This window comes from Macrobrachium nipponense, chromosome 2, assembly GCF_015104395.2.
Source record: "Macrobrachium nipponense isolate FS-2020 chromosome 2, ASM1510439v2, whole genome shotgun sequence".
NCBI classification, from domain to species: domain Eukaryota; kingdom Metazoa; phylum Arthropoda; class Malacostraca; order Decapoda; family Palaemonidae; genus Macrobrachium; species Macrobrachium nipponense.
Window position 1 is genome coordinate 140,570,708 of NC_087201.1, and position 17,500 is coordinate 140,588,207.

At 36.9% G+C, this 17,500-nt stretch overlaps 1 protein-coding gene, 1 long non-coding RNA gene and 1 pseudogene across 2 annotated transcripts in view; 1 reads left to right on the forward strand and 2 right to left on the reverse strand.

The window, feature by feature from the left end:
- LOC135221328 (alpha-L-fucosidase-like) overlaps window positions 1-5,384 on the forward strand; it is a 10,881-nt pseudogene extending 5,497 nt beyond the window's left edge.
- A 1,242-nt stretch (window positions 5,385-6,626) lies between these two features.
- Window positions 6,627-10,710, reverse strand: LOC135221329 (alpha-L-fucosidase-like). The gene is made up of 7 exons (XM_064259132.1): window positions 10,683-10,710; window positions 10,042-10,265; window positions 9,549-9,756; window positions 9,266-9,406; window positions 8,887-9,049; window positions 8,583-8,715; window positions 6,627-6,918 (listed from the first exon to the last, which is right to left on the reverse strand). Exons 1-7 carry the CDS (start codon window positions 10,708-10,710, stop codon window positions 6,814-6,816), a joined length of 1,002 nt encoding a protein of 333 aa, XP_064115202.1. The 3' UTR covers window positions 6,627-6,813.
- A 58-nt stretch (window positions 10,711-10,768) lies between these two features.
- Window positions 10,769-17,500, reverse strand: part of LOC135221045 (uncharacterized) — a 29,252-nt gene continuing 22,520 nt past the window's right edge. The window contains exons 2-3 of the long non-coding RNA XR_010315857.1: window positions 11,629-11,793; window positions 10,769-10,933 (exon numbers count right to left, since the gene is read on the reverse strand). This is a non-coding gene — a long non-coding RNA (uncharacterized LOC135221045). The remainder of the gene's footprint in view (window positions 10,934-11,628; window positions 11,794-17,500) is intronic.

A 17,500-nucleotide genomic window follows, 5' to 3' on the forward strand; every position in this document is an offset into this window, starting at 1 on the left:
ACTCTGTCTATTCTAAATAACCTTATTTATCTCAATATTTTAGGGCTGTTGCCTCGTATACTAAGGCGCCCGATGAGGTAATGTTAGACTTGCGATAATCTTACGCTAAGTCGGTTGGTATTGCACTTCCATATTCATTGGAGTGTCTTGGGGTTTGTAGATCACTTACGAAGTCGGTATTATCTTCTTTGGTTATGACGACGATGTGTTAAACTCATGATGATTCGGTGATGAGGTGAGGTTCTAGTCGAAAACACGAAGTATAAAAATACATATATTCTTCTGAAGTTACATGGTGAAGATCAGGTATGGTTGTACATGTCTTCTAATGACGATAGCTTGATCGCTTCCGCCAATGATGATGGCTAATTCTATTCTCTCTACATGATAAAGCTTAGGTAAAGAGGTACAGGTCTTCTAATGACGATAGCTAACTCTATTCTGTTCACTACCATCTCCGTTACCAGTCATAAAGGAAGCAGACAGTAGCTCGAACATATGAACATACAATCAGATGACATAGTTACATACGAACATACAATCAGATGACATAGTTACTAATCACGTAGGCCGCTTGAGCTATAGGTCACGGTGTTTGTCTCAAGCAGGAAGCTTGGACTAAAGTTTATAAACAATTGAATGACTACAGGTGACGGCATGTTATCTTAGCCTACTTTGTTGTATACGTCATCTTTACCGTCTCTGGTCTGATAACATTCCTGCAAGCAGTCTGGTTGACCTCTTTAGTTTTAGTCTTTTATATATATGGAGTAACATTCCATATTTTTATTATGTAAACACTTACAAATAGACTTCGGTTTACTTTTTCTTTTATTAATGCGTTCAGGTGACTTGGCCAGCGCTCTGAGGTCGAAGGCACCGCACATTCACTTCGGCTTATATCACTCCTTGTTTGAATGGTTTAATCCTCTATACCTGCAAGACAAAGCCAATTACTTTCACACGAACGATTTTGTTGCCACCAAAACGCTACCAGAACTCTACGACATAGTAAGTTAAAGCAGATGGATGTTTTGTTGTTGTTTACATTGTGATTTAGAATGTTAACGAGGATCATGTGAATATAAAGATAATACTAATTTCTCGTTATACCTAAAAAAATTCTGGCAGAATGTTTCTAGGTGTGTTTGTATTATTATTTGTGGGGGGTCTTTAAGACTGAATTTATCAATTCAGGATTAGATACAGAAGCATCTGATAACACACTCATTAATTAAAGCATTCCCTTACTGTGAATCTCAAATAGTATATGCCAAAGTGAAGGCTCTGTTGACGTATAACGCTTATGATCAGGCCATGAATTTTCGCAAATCTAAAAAATATAAAGAACTTGTCACGTATTGAATTCAATATTGTATTGTCTACTGGATTCCGTGAAATGAGACTGATAAAAGTAATGTTTTCAATTTAATCTAAAGTGTAAAATAACAAAATCTGGATGTTGTTCAGCATCTTCACAAGCACATTATTACAATTGTACCGGAAGTCTATTTTCGTTATTTCCACATGACTGCAAACGAATTCTTTTAGGTAAGAAACTACGAGCCAGAAATCATCTGGTCTGACGGCGAAGCAGAGGCCCATGACTGGTACTGGAATGCCACGGTTTTTCTGGCCTGCTTTTCAACAACTCGCCCGTGAAAGACACGGTGGTCGTCAACGACCGGTGGGGCATCGGAACACCTTGCAAACACGGTTCATTTTACACCTGTGCCGACAGATATAACCCAGGTGAACAGATATCTGTTTTCATTCTTTTAAGATATCAAATCTATGATTAGCTATCAAATTCCCGGACTGTTGTGTTTCATTGTGATGAATTCCATGCAGAAATCCCCCTGAAAACCCCCACAATATTCTACTGTGGAATACAGCAAAAAAAAAAAAAAAATGCTCATAGTAGCATGAGCTTGAAATGGAGAAACAAGCCTACATCTATGTATGGGTACAAATATATTTATATTTATAAAAATATATCTAAACAGAGAGCTTTCAGGAATCTGTACGATTTTCTCCTTAGGGTTTATCTTATAAAATACGTATATTTTTACCCATACATAACTGAGGATTTGTTTCTCCATTATTATCATTAATATAAAAATTTGATTTGAAAGCCTCGTCTTCATTTACACTTATAAGTAACTCCTGACAACACTAACACCACTTAATGACTTTAGTATTTAACCTCCTCAGGTACAGTGCAACCCCATAAATGGGAGAACTGCATGACGCTCGACAAGAAATCTTGGGGTTACAGACGCAACGCTGTTCTTGCAGACTACCTGACCATTCACGAGCTCATCACCCAATTAGCTGAGACGGTCAGCTGTGGAGGTAAGACTTTGCAAACTTATGTTAAAATTCTCCAGATATCCAGGATAGTTACTTATCCTTCCGTGTGTTGAATGGTTCTAGTAAGATTGTTGAATATAGCAGTTGTATGATTCCGTAGCATTTATTATGGAGGCTGAAGTTTTGCTACACTGGTATTATTTTGGAAACTGATCTACAGTCTTCGTTAACTTATATTTTGAAGGTATTCATATACAGTCTTCATTGTGTCTGAAAGAGCAACAGTGGAATGTTTAATTTTCAAGCAAATCCTAGTTGAACGTTATTAGATTTAAAAACGAACGGTTAATGTCCATAACACTCGACTTTCCTCGATCTGTTATATCAGTTAAGGAATGGAAAATAGCGGTGTATTTTTCAGTCTTTTAATGTATTCATTCAAATACAAAACCTACTAATTAAATTACCCACACATCTGTTAGGCGAGGATAACTTTGCGTTCTATCAGATATGAGTGGTAAGAAAAAGAAGACTCACCTTTCATTTTTATCATACAACATATAGAAAACCTGACAATAATCTGTATCCGGTTGCAAAGCTTCGCGTAAAGGACGGAATAAGGTTGTTTTGCATTAGAGTTAACCTCAAGTCACATCAGGGAAAGGTGAATAACCTGGAAGCCTTCTTTGGTATACGCAGTTCTCTTGCTTCTTGGGTACTAATTCAAAGGCTAAGGTGTCTCACTTAGAAGAAAAGGTGCAGTCTAGGACGCATTGAGCTGGTAGTAGAAAATTCCAATTTTGTCCCAGGAGAAACTACAGTTGCCCCACTCTTTAGCTGTCCTTAATTCTCTTGCTGTGAGAAGTGTTTCTTCCTAAAACGGGAAGTTGATACCTTAAGCCAACGCATAATTTACGAGTTTGTTTTTTTCTTTCTTTTGTAAAGTTTCCCTTAGCATCGTTCTTTGTTGCAATTTAAAGAACAAGTGGAATCTTTAATTTTCTCCTCACTGCCAAGAAACATTGTACTAATTTCTTTGAACTCCATATATATATCTAATCTATATATATTATATATATTAATATATACTATTATATATTTGTAAAAAAATATATATATATTATCTATAGATTATATATATATGTCTGTATGGTTATAATATATGTCTTTAGTCTAAAAAAACAATATTACAGTTACTTCCCACTGCAACATGTATGCCAAGGTCATGCCAAGACGATTAAGGTTCCCAGCAAAATCTTTTTGATTACAGGCTCAGAAGTTAAGTCCAAAATGCTATGTTTCGATCCACACAACGATGTATTTCTGCTAATTTACATTTCAGGAAATATCTTGATAAACATTGGACCAACCCACGACGGGCGTCTTCCTCCCATCATGGAGGAGAGGTTGAGACAACTTGGCACCTGGCTTGGTATAAACGGGGGGGCCATTTATGGATCACGACCTTGGGTACATCAAAATGACTCCCTAACTCCAGGAGTTTGGTAGGTCTTTTTAAACGCACACATACACTCATACATACATAGCTACATCCATACATGCATATGCAAAATATTTTTGTATATTTACTTATCTATCTCTTCATCTATGAAAATATGTGTAACCTGTACAATCTACACAGATAGAAATTGTATTCCAACTAGCAAGACAGTCGAACTAATACCACGAAAACAAATACAAGTAAATAATAAAGGTTTTAATGTCAAAAAAACCCATCAGCCTACTGCAATCCGTGCAAAAATTCCAGATACAGAACGTTCTTTATACTTCGTGATTGGAGTTGTAAACGCATTGCAATGCTCATCCATCACATGCAAAAGTGGACATAAGCCTTCACATACTTTAAACTCATATAACAAAAAAAAGGCCTGAATAAAATATCAATGATTCTGATTTTGTTTCTCTTCAGGTACACTGCCAAAGAGGATGTGACTTATGCCATTGTTCTCAACTGGCCAAAGAAAAGTAGTCTGTTGTTGGCGTCAGTCGAACCTACGGAACAGACCAAGATTTTCATGTTTGGTTATGGAGATTTTTTGGAAGAGGAACTCAAGGTATGTACTACATCTGAATGGCAGATATTTTTTGAAGACAAGACTCGCGTTACTCTATGAAGTTTTCTTTGCTATGTTAACTTAAAGATTTAATATACTTTAAATCAGTGAGCCTGATATTCTTTGTTCTATTTGTTTTAGCATTTAAAACATTTAGTCATTCTTTTGTAAACACTATAGCCTGTTAAGCGTAACTGCATATACTTATTATATACATATAATAGCTCATGGTCATTCTTTTACGTTCACTATTCCGTAATTATTCCTTCTTTTCTTTTCAGTTCAAGGCTACGAAAAGTGGGATGGTCATAAAGTTTCCAGAAATGCCCGAAGTTAGGAGCCAGTGGGCCTGGGTATTGATCATGACTGACATTATTCCAGCGGCGCCACGGAGGTGATTTACGGGCCTTTTAGGAGCAAGAGCCCGTGTTGCCAGCTTATTCAATAACAATAAGGACCCATGAACTACATGGTCATTTAAAAGGGATGACCTAATACTCGTAGAAAGGCAGCGTCTTTCATTCCATGGGATCGTTTACTCTTCAGATGCTGGTTACCGAAGTTTCTGAAATTTGCCGTTTCGTGGTAACACTTTGCTCGTGCTTTTAAGTGAAAAGTGCGTTTAATATTACTTCCTTCTTATTGTCGGGGGACACTTGTAACGTAAAGGACGACTAAACGCAAAATGAGCATCCCCCTTAAAATGGTAAGATAAAAATTGTAGCCATCTCATTTTGTGTTTATTTATACTTTCCATTTTCGTGATTCACACAGTCTGTATGGCTGTGAAGCCCAGTGGCGCTGTGCCCAGAAATTCCATTTCCTGGAGTGATGAAAACCAGTTCATCAAATAGATGTGACTATCATTCATCTTTTTTAAGAATACATAATTCTTTTCATCACAGCAGTTGTATGCATAATTATAACGCAATAGGAACTGATATTTTCATTTACGTACAGTGTAGTTAACCGAAACATAATAAACAATAGAAAAGATACATTTTTGTTCATCGTGTTCATTTGGCATCAATACACCTTCTCGTGCTGTCTTGTTTCCTTATAGTAAGATGATTTCTTCATTTCATTAACTAATGTTTCGCAGTGCCTTGAATATAAATGGGCATTTGAAGGACTTCATTCTTCGTTCTTCCTCTCCAGGACCAAATCTCACGTAATTCGTCTATCAGTGACCCCCTCCGCTTTCTCTGCAGGTATTAGCAAGTGTTTTCTTAACTGAACACTGCTCCATTTAGCTGTTGGATTCGTTACTCCTCTCGGGCAGATTTAACAAGACCAAGGTCTTTCTTATGTAGTAGTGCTCCAAGTAGCATTGAAGGACCTTGATCAAGTCCACCGGCCAAGAGAGAGAGAGAGAGAGAGAGAGAGAGAGAGAGAGAGAGAGAGAGAGAAGGCCTGGCGGATTTAAAGTCACTGGGTGATGGCGTAGAACAACTTTGGTGTTTACCCTACGGCGTACGTTGGTCTGAGCATGCTTACTGGTTTAGTGTTGATCAGAGCTATATTCTTGAGAGGATTTTTTTTTTATCTAATTGTGAATTGAATTCTAAAAGACTAGTTGTGAGTGTGTGTTCTAGAAATGCCATATAGCTGTGCTGATTAGCAAGTGGAATTTAAAAAAATGGCCCAAAAGAACGAGCATCGCAAAGTGGATTCCAGCCATCAATACAGATAACGTCACTCAAGGTAAACATAGTAAAGTGAATATCATATACCATGTATAGGGTTAATGCTCAAAATGTTCGTGAACTGCAGTAGATCTGGAAAAGGCCTTAAGTTGCTCGGTCATTCGGTCACCGACAAACATTGCAGCTCCTCATTGCTTTCGATTTTCCTTATTCCTGAAATCTTTCGTCTTTCTTGACTCGGGCCTTATTCTTGAGCTAGTTTAGGTTGCCCGTTTTCCATCGGACTTCCCCTCCTCCTCCTCCTGTCCTCCTCAAAAAAAAAAAAAAAAAAAAAAAAAAAAAAAAAAAAAGCGAGGAAAAAATGTCCCCCAAATTTTCTCGGAATGAGATAATAACAAAATGGGATACAAAATCAATTCTCTGATTAAGTTTAGTAATGTTTACTTCATAATACTGTAGAAATACTGTCAGCCTTAAGAGTTACTACTAAATCTTACTGTACTATACTTCCTATACCAAAAGTGCTCACAACCATTCATCGGACACGACGTTATAACATTTTGGAAAAACGGACATAAATGAAACGACTAAGTGATTTTGGATCACAGTTTTAACATTAAATTTATTGCAGTTCCTAAGAGAATTATCTGATACAATTAATCCAAATTTACTGGTGAAAAATCATGTACGACGTCATCAACAACTGCTTACTTTGGTTGTTCTCAAGCATAACTCCATGATTTCACTCTTCAGTTGAGAGGAACAAGCGAATAATATTGTTATGCTGGATTAACTCCTGTTAATTCCAGCACCCACGCCCATTGGCTGCTGACTTTTGACATGTCAGGGAAGGTGACTTTCATGCCAGGACTCTGTGGAGCGAACTGAAAGATGATAGAAGGAAAGAAATTGGTTAATTCAACCAATATACACGTGCGTTTTTCTCGATTAGTAACAAAAATGTCGACTCACATTCACAAGCACAAGCACACACACACACACACACACACACACACACACACACACACACACACACACACACACATATATATATATATATATATATATATTATATATATATATATATATATATATATCTATATATATACAGAGAGAGAGAGAGAGAGAGAGAGATTGTGCGTGTTTGTGTTCGAATAAAAGCTAAATTTTGCATATTGAGGGGAAAGGTACAGAACAGTTTACCTATAAACAAGAGGTCTTTGTAAAAAAAAGAAGAAAACAAATAAGAATAATTAAAGCGTGAAGAGGTTCGGGTCACAGAGGGGATTTTACCTGAATTTAACGGTTTTGAGATCTTTATGTTTTAATAGAAACAAATTTTGTAATAAAGACAAAAACAAATTTATTTTAATAAATTTCCGGGCCTTTTCGTAAGAACAGGAAGCTGCTATTTGGAGTAAAACAATTTATATTTAAGTATGGAGCAAATGCTTTTGATTTGACGACGAGAAAGTAAACCTAAGGCTGAATTTCATTTCAAAGTGAATGGAAGCTGGACTTGCAAGGATTGTAGGGTTTCGTAAAATCATGAACTCGTAAACCAGTAGACAAATGAAGGTTTCTAATGCTCGACATCTTAAGTCTCTTTATGAATTATACCCATCTATATCAGGCACTGAGCACTATGAGCTAAAGTTAATTCATACAACCAACATAATAGAAGTTCAAGCCTGTTTACTATAAATATATATATATATACCCTCCTTAAAAATATCTGAAACATTATACATTTACGTTGATGCACAGAACGAAACTTGGTTGCAAAAGAAGTATTGCAAGGGTTTGCCCACATACTTTGTAGGTCCTGCCTTAGATTAGCATAAGAAAAAAAGAACCCAGTGAATGGTGGTCTAGAAGAACTACCTACTTAGGCCGGCCACACACGTGCAGTTTTAACTGACAGTTATAACTGTTCAGTTATAACTGACAGTCAAAACTGCACGTGTGTGGGTATCTCAGTTGCTCATTTCGTCAGTTCAACAAAACTGTACAGTTAAACTGAGACAAATGCAATGTTCCATATTTTTAACTGAAAGGAGTAACTGAACTGAGCGTGTGTGGGGGGATTCGTAACTGTACAGTTCTCAACTTCTCATTTCTACAGGTGGTAGCGGTGAGTACAGTTTGTTGAGATAGCACGTAAACAAAGCGAAAGCAACTTTTGGTACACTTTCAGTCATGCGCAAATAATTGAGAAAATCAATTGGTTCTTCACTTAATTCCTTTAATAATTTAATATCAGAACATTGATTTTGCCTCAGTAACCACTTTTTGCACCACTGTTTACGCTTTTTGGTTTTATTTTTTCTTTTTGTCTGTAGCATTACAAAGAATACACCGAGAGCGGCAAGATCGTACTTCTCGGAATCCATGGTAAAACTGACGGATTGAACTGTGTGTGTGTGTGCATTTCATTTTTAACTGACGTCAGTTTAAACTGTGTCAGTTATGACTGGACAGTTATAACTGTCAGTTAAAACTCCACGTGTATGGCCGGCTTTACATACAGGACAACAGGTTACTTTACCTGTAATGGGCCATTATAACCAAGCATGGTCACTGTTGTCTGTTGTGTTGGTACCGCAGAACCCAGTAGTAAAGTATTGTCTGAAGGCCACTGGAGAACAATGGCATAAATCTTGTCATTGTTGGCAGTATACCTGTTATAAACAATATACATTATTAGCCATTCAGATTAAACATATCTATTAATTAAACTGAGAAAAGACGGACAGATATGAAATTACATGATAATTATGCAGCATCTAGTTCTTTTTGTCATACAACCTAAGCTTAAAACACTGAAGTAAGAACTGGAATTATATTCATACCAAACGCCGTGAGTGCCAGTGTCATTCTGGACTTTCCAGGGCCGGGATTCATAGATCCCAGCTCCGTTGATGTCCAGCCAAGAACCCAACTGACGCAGACGCTCTTCCATCAGAGGAGGAATGCGGCCGTCATGTGTTGGTCCAACGTTGACCAATAAATTTCCTTTTGAAAGGAAAAAATGAATATAATAATAACAAACTAAATATTTTGTTCAGTCGTGAGAATGACGACTGGCAGAGAAGTCAACGGATTCACTGTACAACTTTATAAACGACTTTCTTAAAGTTTTTTTTTTTTTTTTTTTTTCTTTTTTTTTTTTTTTAATTTTTTTTTTTTGTCTTGAAGTTAAAATGTCGTGTCTGAAAGAATGGCACCCACCGCCACAGCTAACAGTTGACGCCAGCTGACTCAAGAGCTCTTGTATGGTGAGGTAATCTAACGCAGCAGCGTTGCGCCTGTATCCCCAGGATGCTCTGTCAATAGTCATAGCGTTCTCCCACTTATGAGATTGCAAAACGCCTGGAATAGATATATATTTCATTGATACAGGTTAAAATGGTAATGTTTGAGTACACTGAGATCTGCAAGTTCGGTATTGCCTTTATATTTCTAACCATTTGCACGCCAAGAATTTTATTTCGCCAGAGAGAAAGGTCCAAACCTGGGCTGTAACGGTCCTGGCATGAATAGTATGAGCCATGTTTGCACGTTGTCCCTATTCCCCATCGATCGTTTTTACTACAACGGTGTCTTTGACGGGCGGAAGAATCATTGAAAAGCCAAGCTAAGAAGACTGTTGAATTCCAATACCAATCATGAGCTTCCCAGTCACCGTCGGACCAAATCACCTCTGGCTTATAAGTGTTGACCTGAAAGAAATAATTTGAGGATTGGCTTGACTCGTTGGAACTTCCTAAAATGTCTTTCTTTACACACAATTAGATATACCATTCATATATGACGGTTTTTTTTTTTTTACCCTAAATTTCAATCAATTGGCACAGGAGGAAAAATTCCTATAAAAAAGGAAATTTGTAAGAGAGAGTGATCAAAAATGACTATGCGAGAAAGAGAGGGTTAGTATTCTGTAATGTTCTATATGATAAAATCCATGTTACAAATTTCTTAACTTGAAAACAAGAAGGCGTTCTTACCAGGTCAACGAGTTCAGGATAAGTTTTTCTCGTTATAAAATCGTTGCTTTGAAATCCACGACTTTTGTCTTGTAAATAAAGAGGATTATACCACTCAAACAATGAGTGATACACTCCAAAGTGAATGTCTGGGGCATTGGTCCTTACTGCATTGGCCAAGTCGCCTTTATAACAGAAGTGAAAATTTGTAGGATTAAGAGCTAAAAAAAACAATATCCAGTTGTCTTATGATAGAATTAGTCAGTTTTTTGGGTTTTATCATTTTACACTCCAAAAGCACTTCACAAATAACCTATTTCATTCCACATATGTTCCTTGAAGTTACCGTTATATATGTGTGTGCGTGCATATGTTTATATATTTGCACGTCCAAATCTAGTACTCATAAACATTTACAGACATTCGAGCATGCATCCTACACTCACCGTGTTGCATTTATATTATAATGATAAAATTCATATGTACTCTGTGAGTAGCTTAGTACAGCCATTTATCTAATCATTTACAAATGCCTTCCGATTAGTAACTAGTTACGACAATGAAAATTCAAAAGATTATGTACAAATGTCTATCACACAAAAGTGGTCTAAATTTAATTCATAATTATTATACCACTAATCAAAAATGCAGGCCTCACTCACCAAGTAAAGTCTCTTTTGGGTCCGACATCCATACTGTTCCAGTTCCAGGAAGTTTTTCCGAGGGCAGTTCGTGAAACCCTCATGGTGTTTGCTCGTCAGGGGGACTAAGTAGCGGGCCCCAGCAGCTTTGAAGATTTCTGCCCACTCGTTGGGATCGTAAAACTCGGCCGTGAACTGAGAAGCGAAATCAGCGTAGGTGAAGTCAGGCCTGAAGTTCTTCTTCATGAAATCCACGTATGCCGACGATCCGCCTTCGAATTTTGTTTTAGTTTTAAAAGATACAAACCATGTTACAACACGCTGTAGCTACTGGGTAGGTTTAGAAAATGATTGATCTTTAGTAGCTCTACTCTCTTTTGCAACACTTTGCCCAGGAATGAATAACATTTTCTTTATGTGAAAAAATTGAAAGTTCCCTAGATTAAAATGCACTCGTAAAAGAAAATATATATATATATATATATATACTATATATATATATATATATATATATATATATATATATTTTTCTGGACGTATTGAAATTTTCACCCAAAGTGAGTAGTAGTAGTAGTAGCTAGAGTTGAAATATGCCTATATTTAACTGATGTGTAGACTAGTTAGGCTTGAATTCAAGGCATTTATACATCCGAACTAGGTCAAGAATAGATAACTTCAGAAAGCTCTGGTTTCTCTTTTTTTCCATAACAAAAAGTTTCATTTGAAACAATGCCAATTCGTGCTCCACAGGACCAAAGTTACAATAAGACTAGTTTCAAAATATCAATTAAGTTGTTGGTATACGAAGGTGTGCAGGTAAAATCTGATAAAAAAAAAAAAAATGACAGAACAAGTAGTATGTACACCAGTTATTCTTTTGGCATTCGAAAATATATTCATCCCATTAAACTGTCTATATCATCATGAAGCGAATTATAATGTTCCTATTATTACAGTCAAAACTTACCTTTCCAGTATGCCCAAAACCATTCGGAGCCAAATGACGGAACGGAGAAAACTCCCCAGTGAAGAAAGATCCCCACTTTAGCGTCATCGTACCACTGGGGAAGAGGGCGAGAGTCTAAAGAATCCCAGTTCGGTTCATAATTTGCCACAGCAAAGGGAACCAAGGCTGAAATGAAATAAGAAAGGAAACCTGTCATTAAATAATAACATTAAAGACTGAGAAATTTGCTCCCACAATCATGTTATTTTTAATTTTCCCTAGCCTGCTTATTTTTATTTTCTAAACCATAACTGGTACTTCTACTCTGACTATTTTTTTAAATGGACCTCATCATTGCTACTTAAGCTCAGTTTATAATGCTGCTAGCAAGTTGCGCTAAGCTTTATTCAGTAATTTTTATTTACACATAGTATTAACTTGAGTTTATTCTTTTAGGTTGTTTAAACTCATGAAAATCGTCCTTCAAGCACTGCCTATTATTTTTTGAGTTTCCAGTACGCATTAATCCTAATCTTGGTTTCCAGGTTTTATTTAGACAAGACATAAGCTAAATTTGCTAATACAGTTTCCAGATGCAGGGAGCTTTTCATTTTTGGGAACAATGAACTCGCTGACGATAATGTAATAGAGAATAAAAAGCAATGTATAACATTTACTTTGGTATAATGAATGAGTTTCATTACTTTTGTAGAGACTAACGGGGGCCTGCTAGAGACCAGGTGCGCCGTTGTAAAGAACATTGTGTTTGTAACACGATCACTGTGCAAGCCAATGGACAAAGATCCACCACCTGTGACCTGCCGTCTCCCACCGGTATAGGTGTCATATCCTAGGCTAGTGACTGTCTGTTTAGTTTATCATTCGGAAATATCGTTACCGTTGACCGTGCTCGACTTCTGATGAGTAATTAGGTAATGTTGAGTACGTTTCAAAATCAAACTGTTTGCTGTTGCAGAAAGAACGAGGTGAGTTGTTTTAATTTTGGCACAGGATATAGGTACGGCAGCCGTATCCCGATCGTGGTAGATATTGGTACGGCAGTGAATTGCGCATGCGTCAATTTCAGACTTCCTGCCGTACAAATAATATAGTGCGGTGAGGTACGGCAGATTCTGTCAATGGTGCCGTAATTGCGCTCTTGACTTGCTGTAGATACGGCAGTTAGCTGTATCCGTTTACCAGTTTGCTAATCATACTGTATTATGTAAACCAGAGTTCGGCTTTTAGGTGGGACAGTCACGCTTTTTGAACATCTGTCCCCCTTTTTTCAGTTAGCAAATGTCCCCCCCCCCTTTTTTTTTTTTGTTTGTTTAGCTTTTGTGAATTTTGTCCCGCTTTTTTGTACTACAAAAACAACACTATCCCGATTTTAATGGGAATAGGGTAATGCTAAAATTTGGTTTAACTTTGCCATTTCCCTACCTGGTAAATTCTATCGTCTTCTCCGACCAGCTGCAATATACCCAATGAGGTGAATTAAAAGAATTGTAAAGTGTATAACGGCCCTTGCAACTGCCGATGTCGGGCAGAATAAAGGGCCGAGAAAGTCACCAAAGGTACGATGGTAGTGTATATGTTTAGTGTATAATCCTTTTTGAATCTCCTTTTTCGGAATCTTTTCAGGGACGATTCGATCGTTCGTGACTACGTTATATACGATGAATTACCCAATTTTTGAAAGTTTGAGTCTTCATAGATGTCTATGGCTTTCTTCAGCTCGTTAAAGCCTGAAAACGTGTTTTTCGGCGAAAACTAATGTATTATTCCGCGGTTCATGCTGTTCCGACACCATTTTTCTTGCTGTCACTGATATGCCCAAAGACTGTGTATATACTTCAGTATATAGTCTTTGGATATGCGTAAAAGGCGGTAAACAAGGGTTCGCGCATGCGCAATTCACTGCCGTACCAATATCTACCGAGATCGGTGGGGTACGGCTGCCGTACCAATATCCAGTTCGTTCTTTGAATTTTTCATTAGCCTACCTACAAGCTATCTAGCCTAGACGTCATGGCGACCAACTGGCCCTCGAAAAAACTCCTGGAACTGGAACAGTATGGATGCCTTTGTCCTTATTGGAACATGCATCGGTTGGTTTTAGGCCCATAGATAATGCGTAGTTTAATCAGGAGGTGGGGGAGACAGAATGAAACAGATTTTAAGTAAGGCAACTTGTACTACCTACTACGTATAGGCTAGCTAACCTATGTTTTATATTTACTTGGAAGTATATCTATTTTTTAAAGTACCTTAAATTTAATACAAAAATGCTGTACCTTTTTCATTAAAACAATATTGTAGTATATTATAGGAAAACAAAACATTAAAATGGTAATTCCAGGGAATAAACTCCACATGGACTGCAAGGAACGTTCCTGCGAACATTAACAGCCATAGGGATTGGGAAACCTCCAATGATTTTCCCCATGCTTAGTACTAACCCCTGGGGGTTAATTACAGTGACCCCTACAAAAATGCTAACCGTAAATTCTTCTTAAGCAACCCGAATACTATAGGAATCTGTAATTTCAAAAGAAATACCAATGCAGAGTTATGTATTACCAAGATTTACCAAATAAATTAACCTAGAGCATTAACTAAATACTATATTTTATTGAATTACTGTAAATAATACTTATATAATAGCAAAAGGAGGAATATTTATTTTTTAACTTTTTATATTCCAATAGCAGAAAAATCTAAAAAGAAAATGGCTAAAAACTCATCGCGTTTCATGCTGTGTGACAAAGAAAATCATGTAGCAATTAGAGGACACAAATAAAAATAATATGTTTTCTATTATGCTTTTCCATTGGCAAAAAGTTAAAATAAATATCCTGAAATTTTTCTACATTCTTCGAATAGAATGTTTCAAGTTGAAACACTAAGAGAAAGGAAATGTTTATCAATACAATTCTCACAATGTGTGCTCACTCCTGTTGCTTTTATTCAAGCAGAACACATCCCACATTCAGTGAAAGTATCTCATAACAGGAAACAAAAGTGCTTTCTTGGTTTTGGCTTTGTGCCAGTAGGTTTGATCAGTGAGCGTCGAATGCCTTGCACCTGGCTTGGCTGTAAATATATATATATATATATATATATATATATATATATATATATATATATATATATTATATATATACAGATATATATATATATATATATAGTATATATATATATATATATATTATATATATTATATATATGAATAAAATTTTTAGGAAACAACAAGAGTCTGTCTATAAAATAGGTAGGGACAATTAGTTAGGAAAATCCAATGGTAGAAATATATATAGAGTGAGGGTAGAGTAATGAAAGAATCTACCAGAAGTTAAGGTAGAAAAGGAGGTGAAATGTGTGCAGTATCAGACTGCAGGAATAGCAGTTTCGAAAACGAGACAAAACACAGGCAGCCGCTAGCCAAAACAGTAAAATGCAAACCTCAGTGGAAAATCTGAACTTTTGACACCTTCAGTGGGTGGTTACCGTAGATTAACGGAACCAATAAGACTGATCTAGGGGTAGCACCAGAAGTAAGGAAAGCCACTCAAGAAGTAGTAGGATGTGTCTTAGTAAGAAGTTAAGGAGGAGTTAGAATTGTGAGTTAGGTTCAGACTTCATTTCAGCTCCCAGAGAAAATCAGTTAGGAACTAAGCCTTATACGGGGAGGCTGTATCCCTTCTCCCTCTGTTTCCAGTGTAGTGTTGTGTTGTGAAATTGTAACTTTACTCTAATTATAAGTAAGATTAATTAAGTGGTGTTTAACTTGCCATGTGTCCTTTGGAACATATCCATGCAAGAAAACTTGATCTACAATGTTCCTAAGAGAATAGAAACTTATTGCAAGTGATAATTGGAGGTTAGCCCATATAACTGATAACCTTCCAAAGATTACTAAAGCTACGAAGAAGATTACTATAAGAAATAAGAGAGAAAAAGAATAAAAGAAACCCATAAGTACTCAAATACAACAACGAAAGAAAAGTATAAAAATAGACGGTCTTAACAAAAGTGGTGGCAGCTGTGGGATTCTAAGTGCAAAACACCGATGAAGAACACACACACACACACACACACAGTGGAAAAATTAAACAGAGTGGAAGATATAAAGTACTAACCAACTGCTAGTAAAAGAGCGCTAATCCTTAAGTGCTAGAAACATAAAGAAAATCAACAAGTAACAAAAAGAATAACTCGAAGAATGAAGAAAAAGAAAAAGGCGAGGAAGAACAACGAAACGCAACTCCGAGGCGGCTAGACATAACAACATAACTTTAATTCAGCTGAGAAGGCGAACGAAACTAGAGCGACGAAACGCAGTGAATTTCTACGAAGAATACTGAACTAGGATTGCCGCATTCCTAAGCCATAAACTCGAAAATGCGTTAAAAGGAAAACGCAAGAACGCATAAGTGCGGACAGAAGAAGAATAAAAATTCAGCTCAGCGAAACTTCATGGAAAGGCGATTGATGGCGGAATTCTTCAATCAACCTATGAGCTTTAAACTATTATAAATATTGAGATAGCGCCCATTTCTCCATACATCGCTATGATTTCCCCCATGGACGAGGTAGCACAGTAGACTTCAACAGTGGCAATTGTTAAATCACGGCAGCGCACGGACGCTGCCGCCACCAGTGTTAAACCATGGCAGCACATGGACGACGACGCAGAAGTGTTCGGCAACCAGAGCCAGCGGGCAGAAGAAAAGTTTGAAGTATCCTAATAGATTAACGTCTTACAATAAATCAAAATAGAAGATTCTCACACTGCAATAAAATAAAAATGCTTTTATAAAGTAGTTCAAAAGAAGCAGCTTTGAGATAAAAAAATTTTATGTTTGCCGTAAAATTGTAAGATAAAATAATTTTCTTTCTTCCTTCATTGCTTGTGATAAATCTAAAACCTTAAAAGATATTGTCATTCAGTTCATAAAGTGCAGTGGTGTGAATAAAGAATAACGGCATGTACTAATGTTAATGTTTTTCCAGATTTAAGGAAGGAAACACTAGGTAATAAGGAAATTAGATAGGATATAGTATAGGGACCGCAACTTAGAAGACAGACTCCAGTATGAAGATTATGTATGTACAACAATGCATCTATTTTTTTGAATTGTATCTAGTCTAAGCTGTTGGTATGAATAAGAATTTTAATGAAATTACTACCAAGTTACTAAGAAGCAGAACTCCCGACCCGAGCCACTATAGCCTACGTCCAACCCTAGACAGACGCTTGAGACTAAATAACCAGCCGAATTTTCCCCCACAACAATCGCATAGCGAAAATCCACCCAGAATACCGAGCTCGACAGTAGCAAATAGACCCACGACTAGTGTAACTGTTGCTAACAATAATAACATTCCTAACCCATTGCAAGCACAAACTAGGTACTCTAGAATGGCACAGGCCGCTGTAATAACACAGGCAGCACGCTTTTGCAGTAATGTAGAAAGGGGTCATCCTCACAAAATAAAGTTAGAAGCATACATGGTAGCTCAGTGGATAACAGAGACCGAAAGTCGGATTTCAGCCAGTGGAGTTACTGATGAACACAAGAAAATATACGAAGCGTTACTTTATGTTAGTTCAGAACGCGGAGACGCACACAGAACACTCACTTCATTTAAGTTTCAAGAGATTCCAACTTTTGCGGAATTCAAGGTGTGTTTTGAGTTATGGGAACCAATTAATCAATAGGATAAATGGTACAATCTAAGTAAATTTTTGCACCAGAAATATGATGGAGATAGCATCACAAACCTACATACTGATGTAGGAAATTCTATCCGTAACTTAACGACCAACTTAAAAAGAGCCGGCGTAGTTATTGGCGATAGTGCTGCTTTTAGTCGTGATACAAAGGAT

Coding starts and splice junctions, on each gene's coding strand:
- LOC135221329 (XM_064259132.1), bottom strand. CDS start 10,710: ATGTCGGACCCAAAAGAGACTTTACTTG. Junction 10,266..10,682: donor CCCAAAAGAGACTTTACTTG/GTGAGTGAGGCC, acceptor TTCTATCATAAG/ACAACTGGATATTGTTTTTT. Junction 9,050..9,265: donor GTCAACTGTTAGCTGTGGCG/GTGGGTGCCATT, acceptor TCCTTTCAAAAG/GAAATTTATTGGTCAACGTT.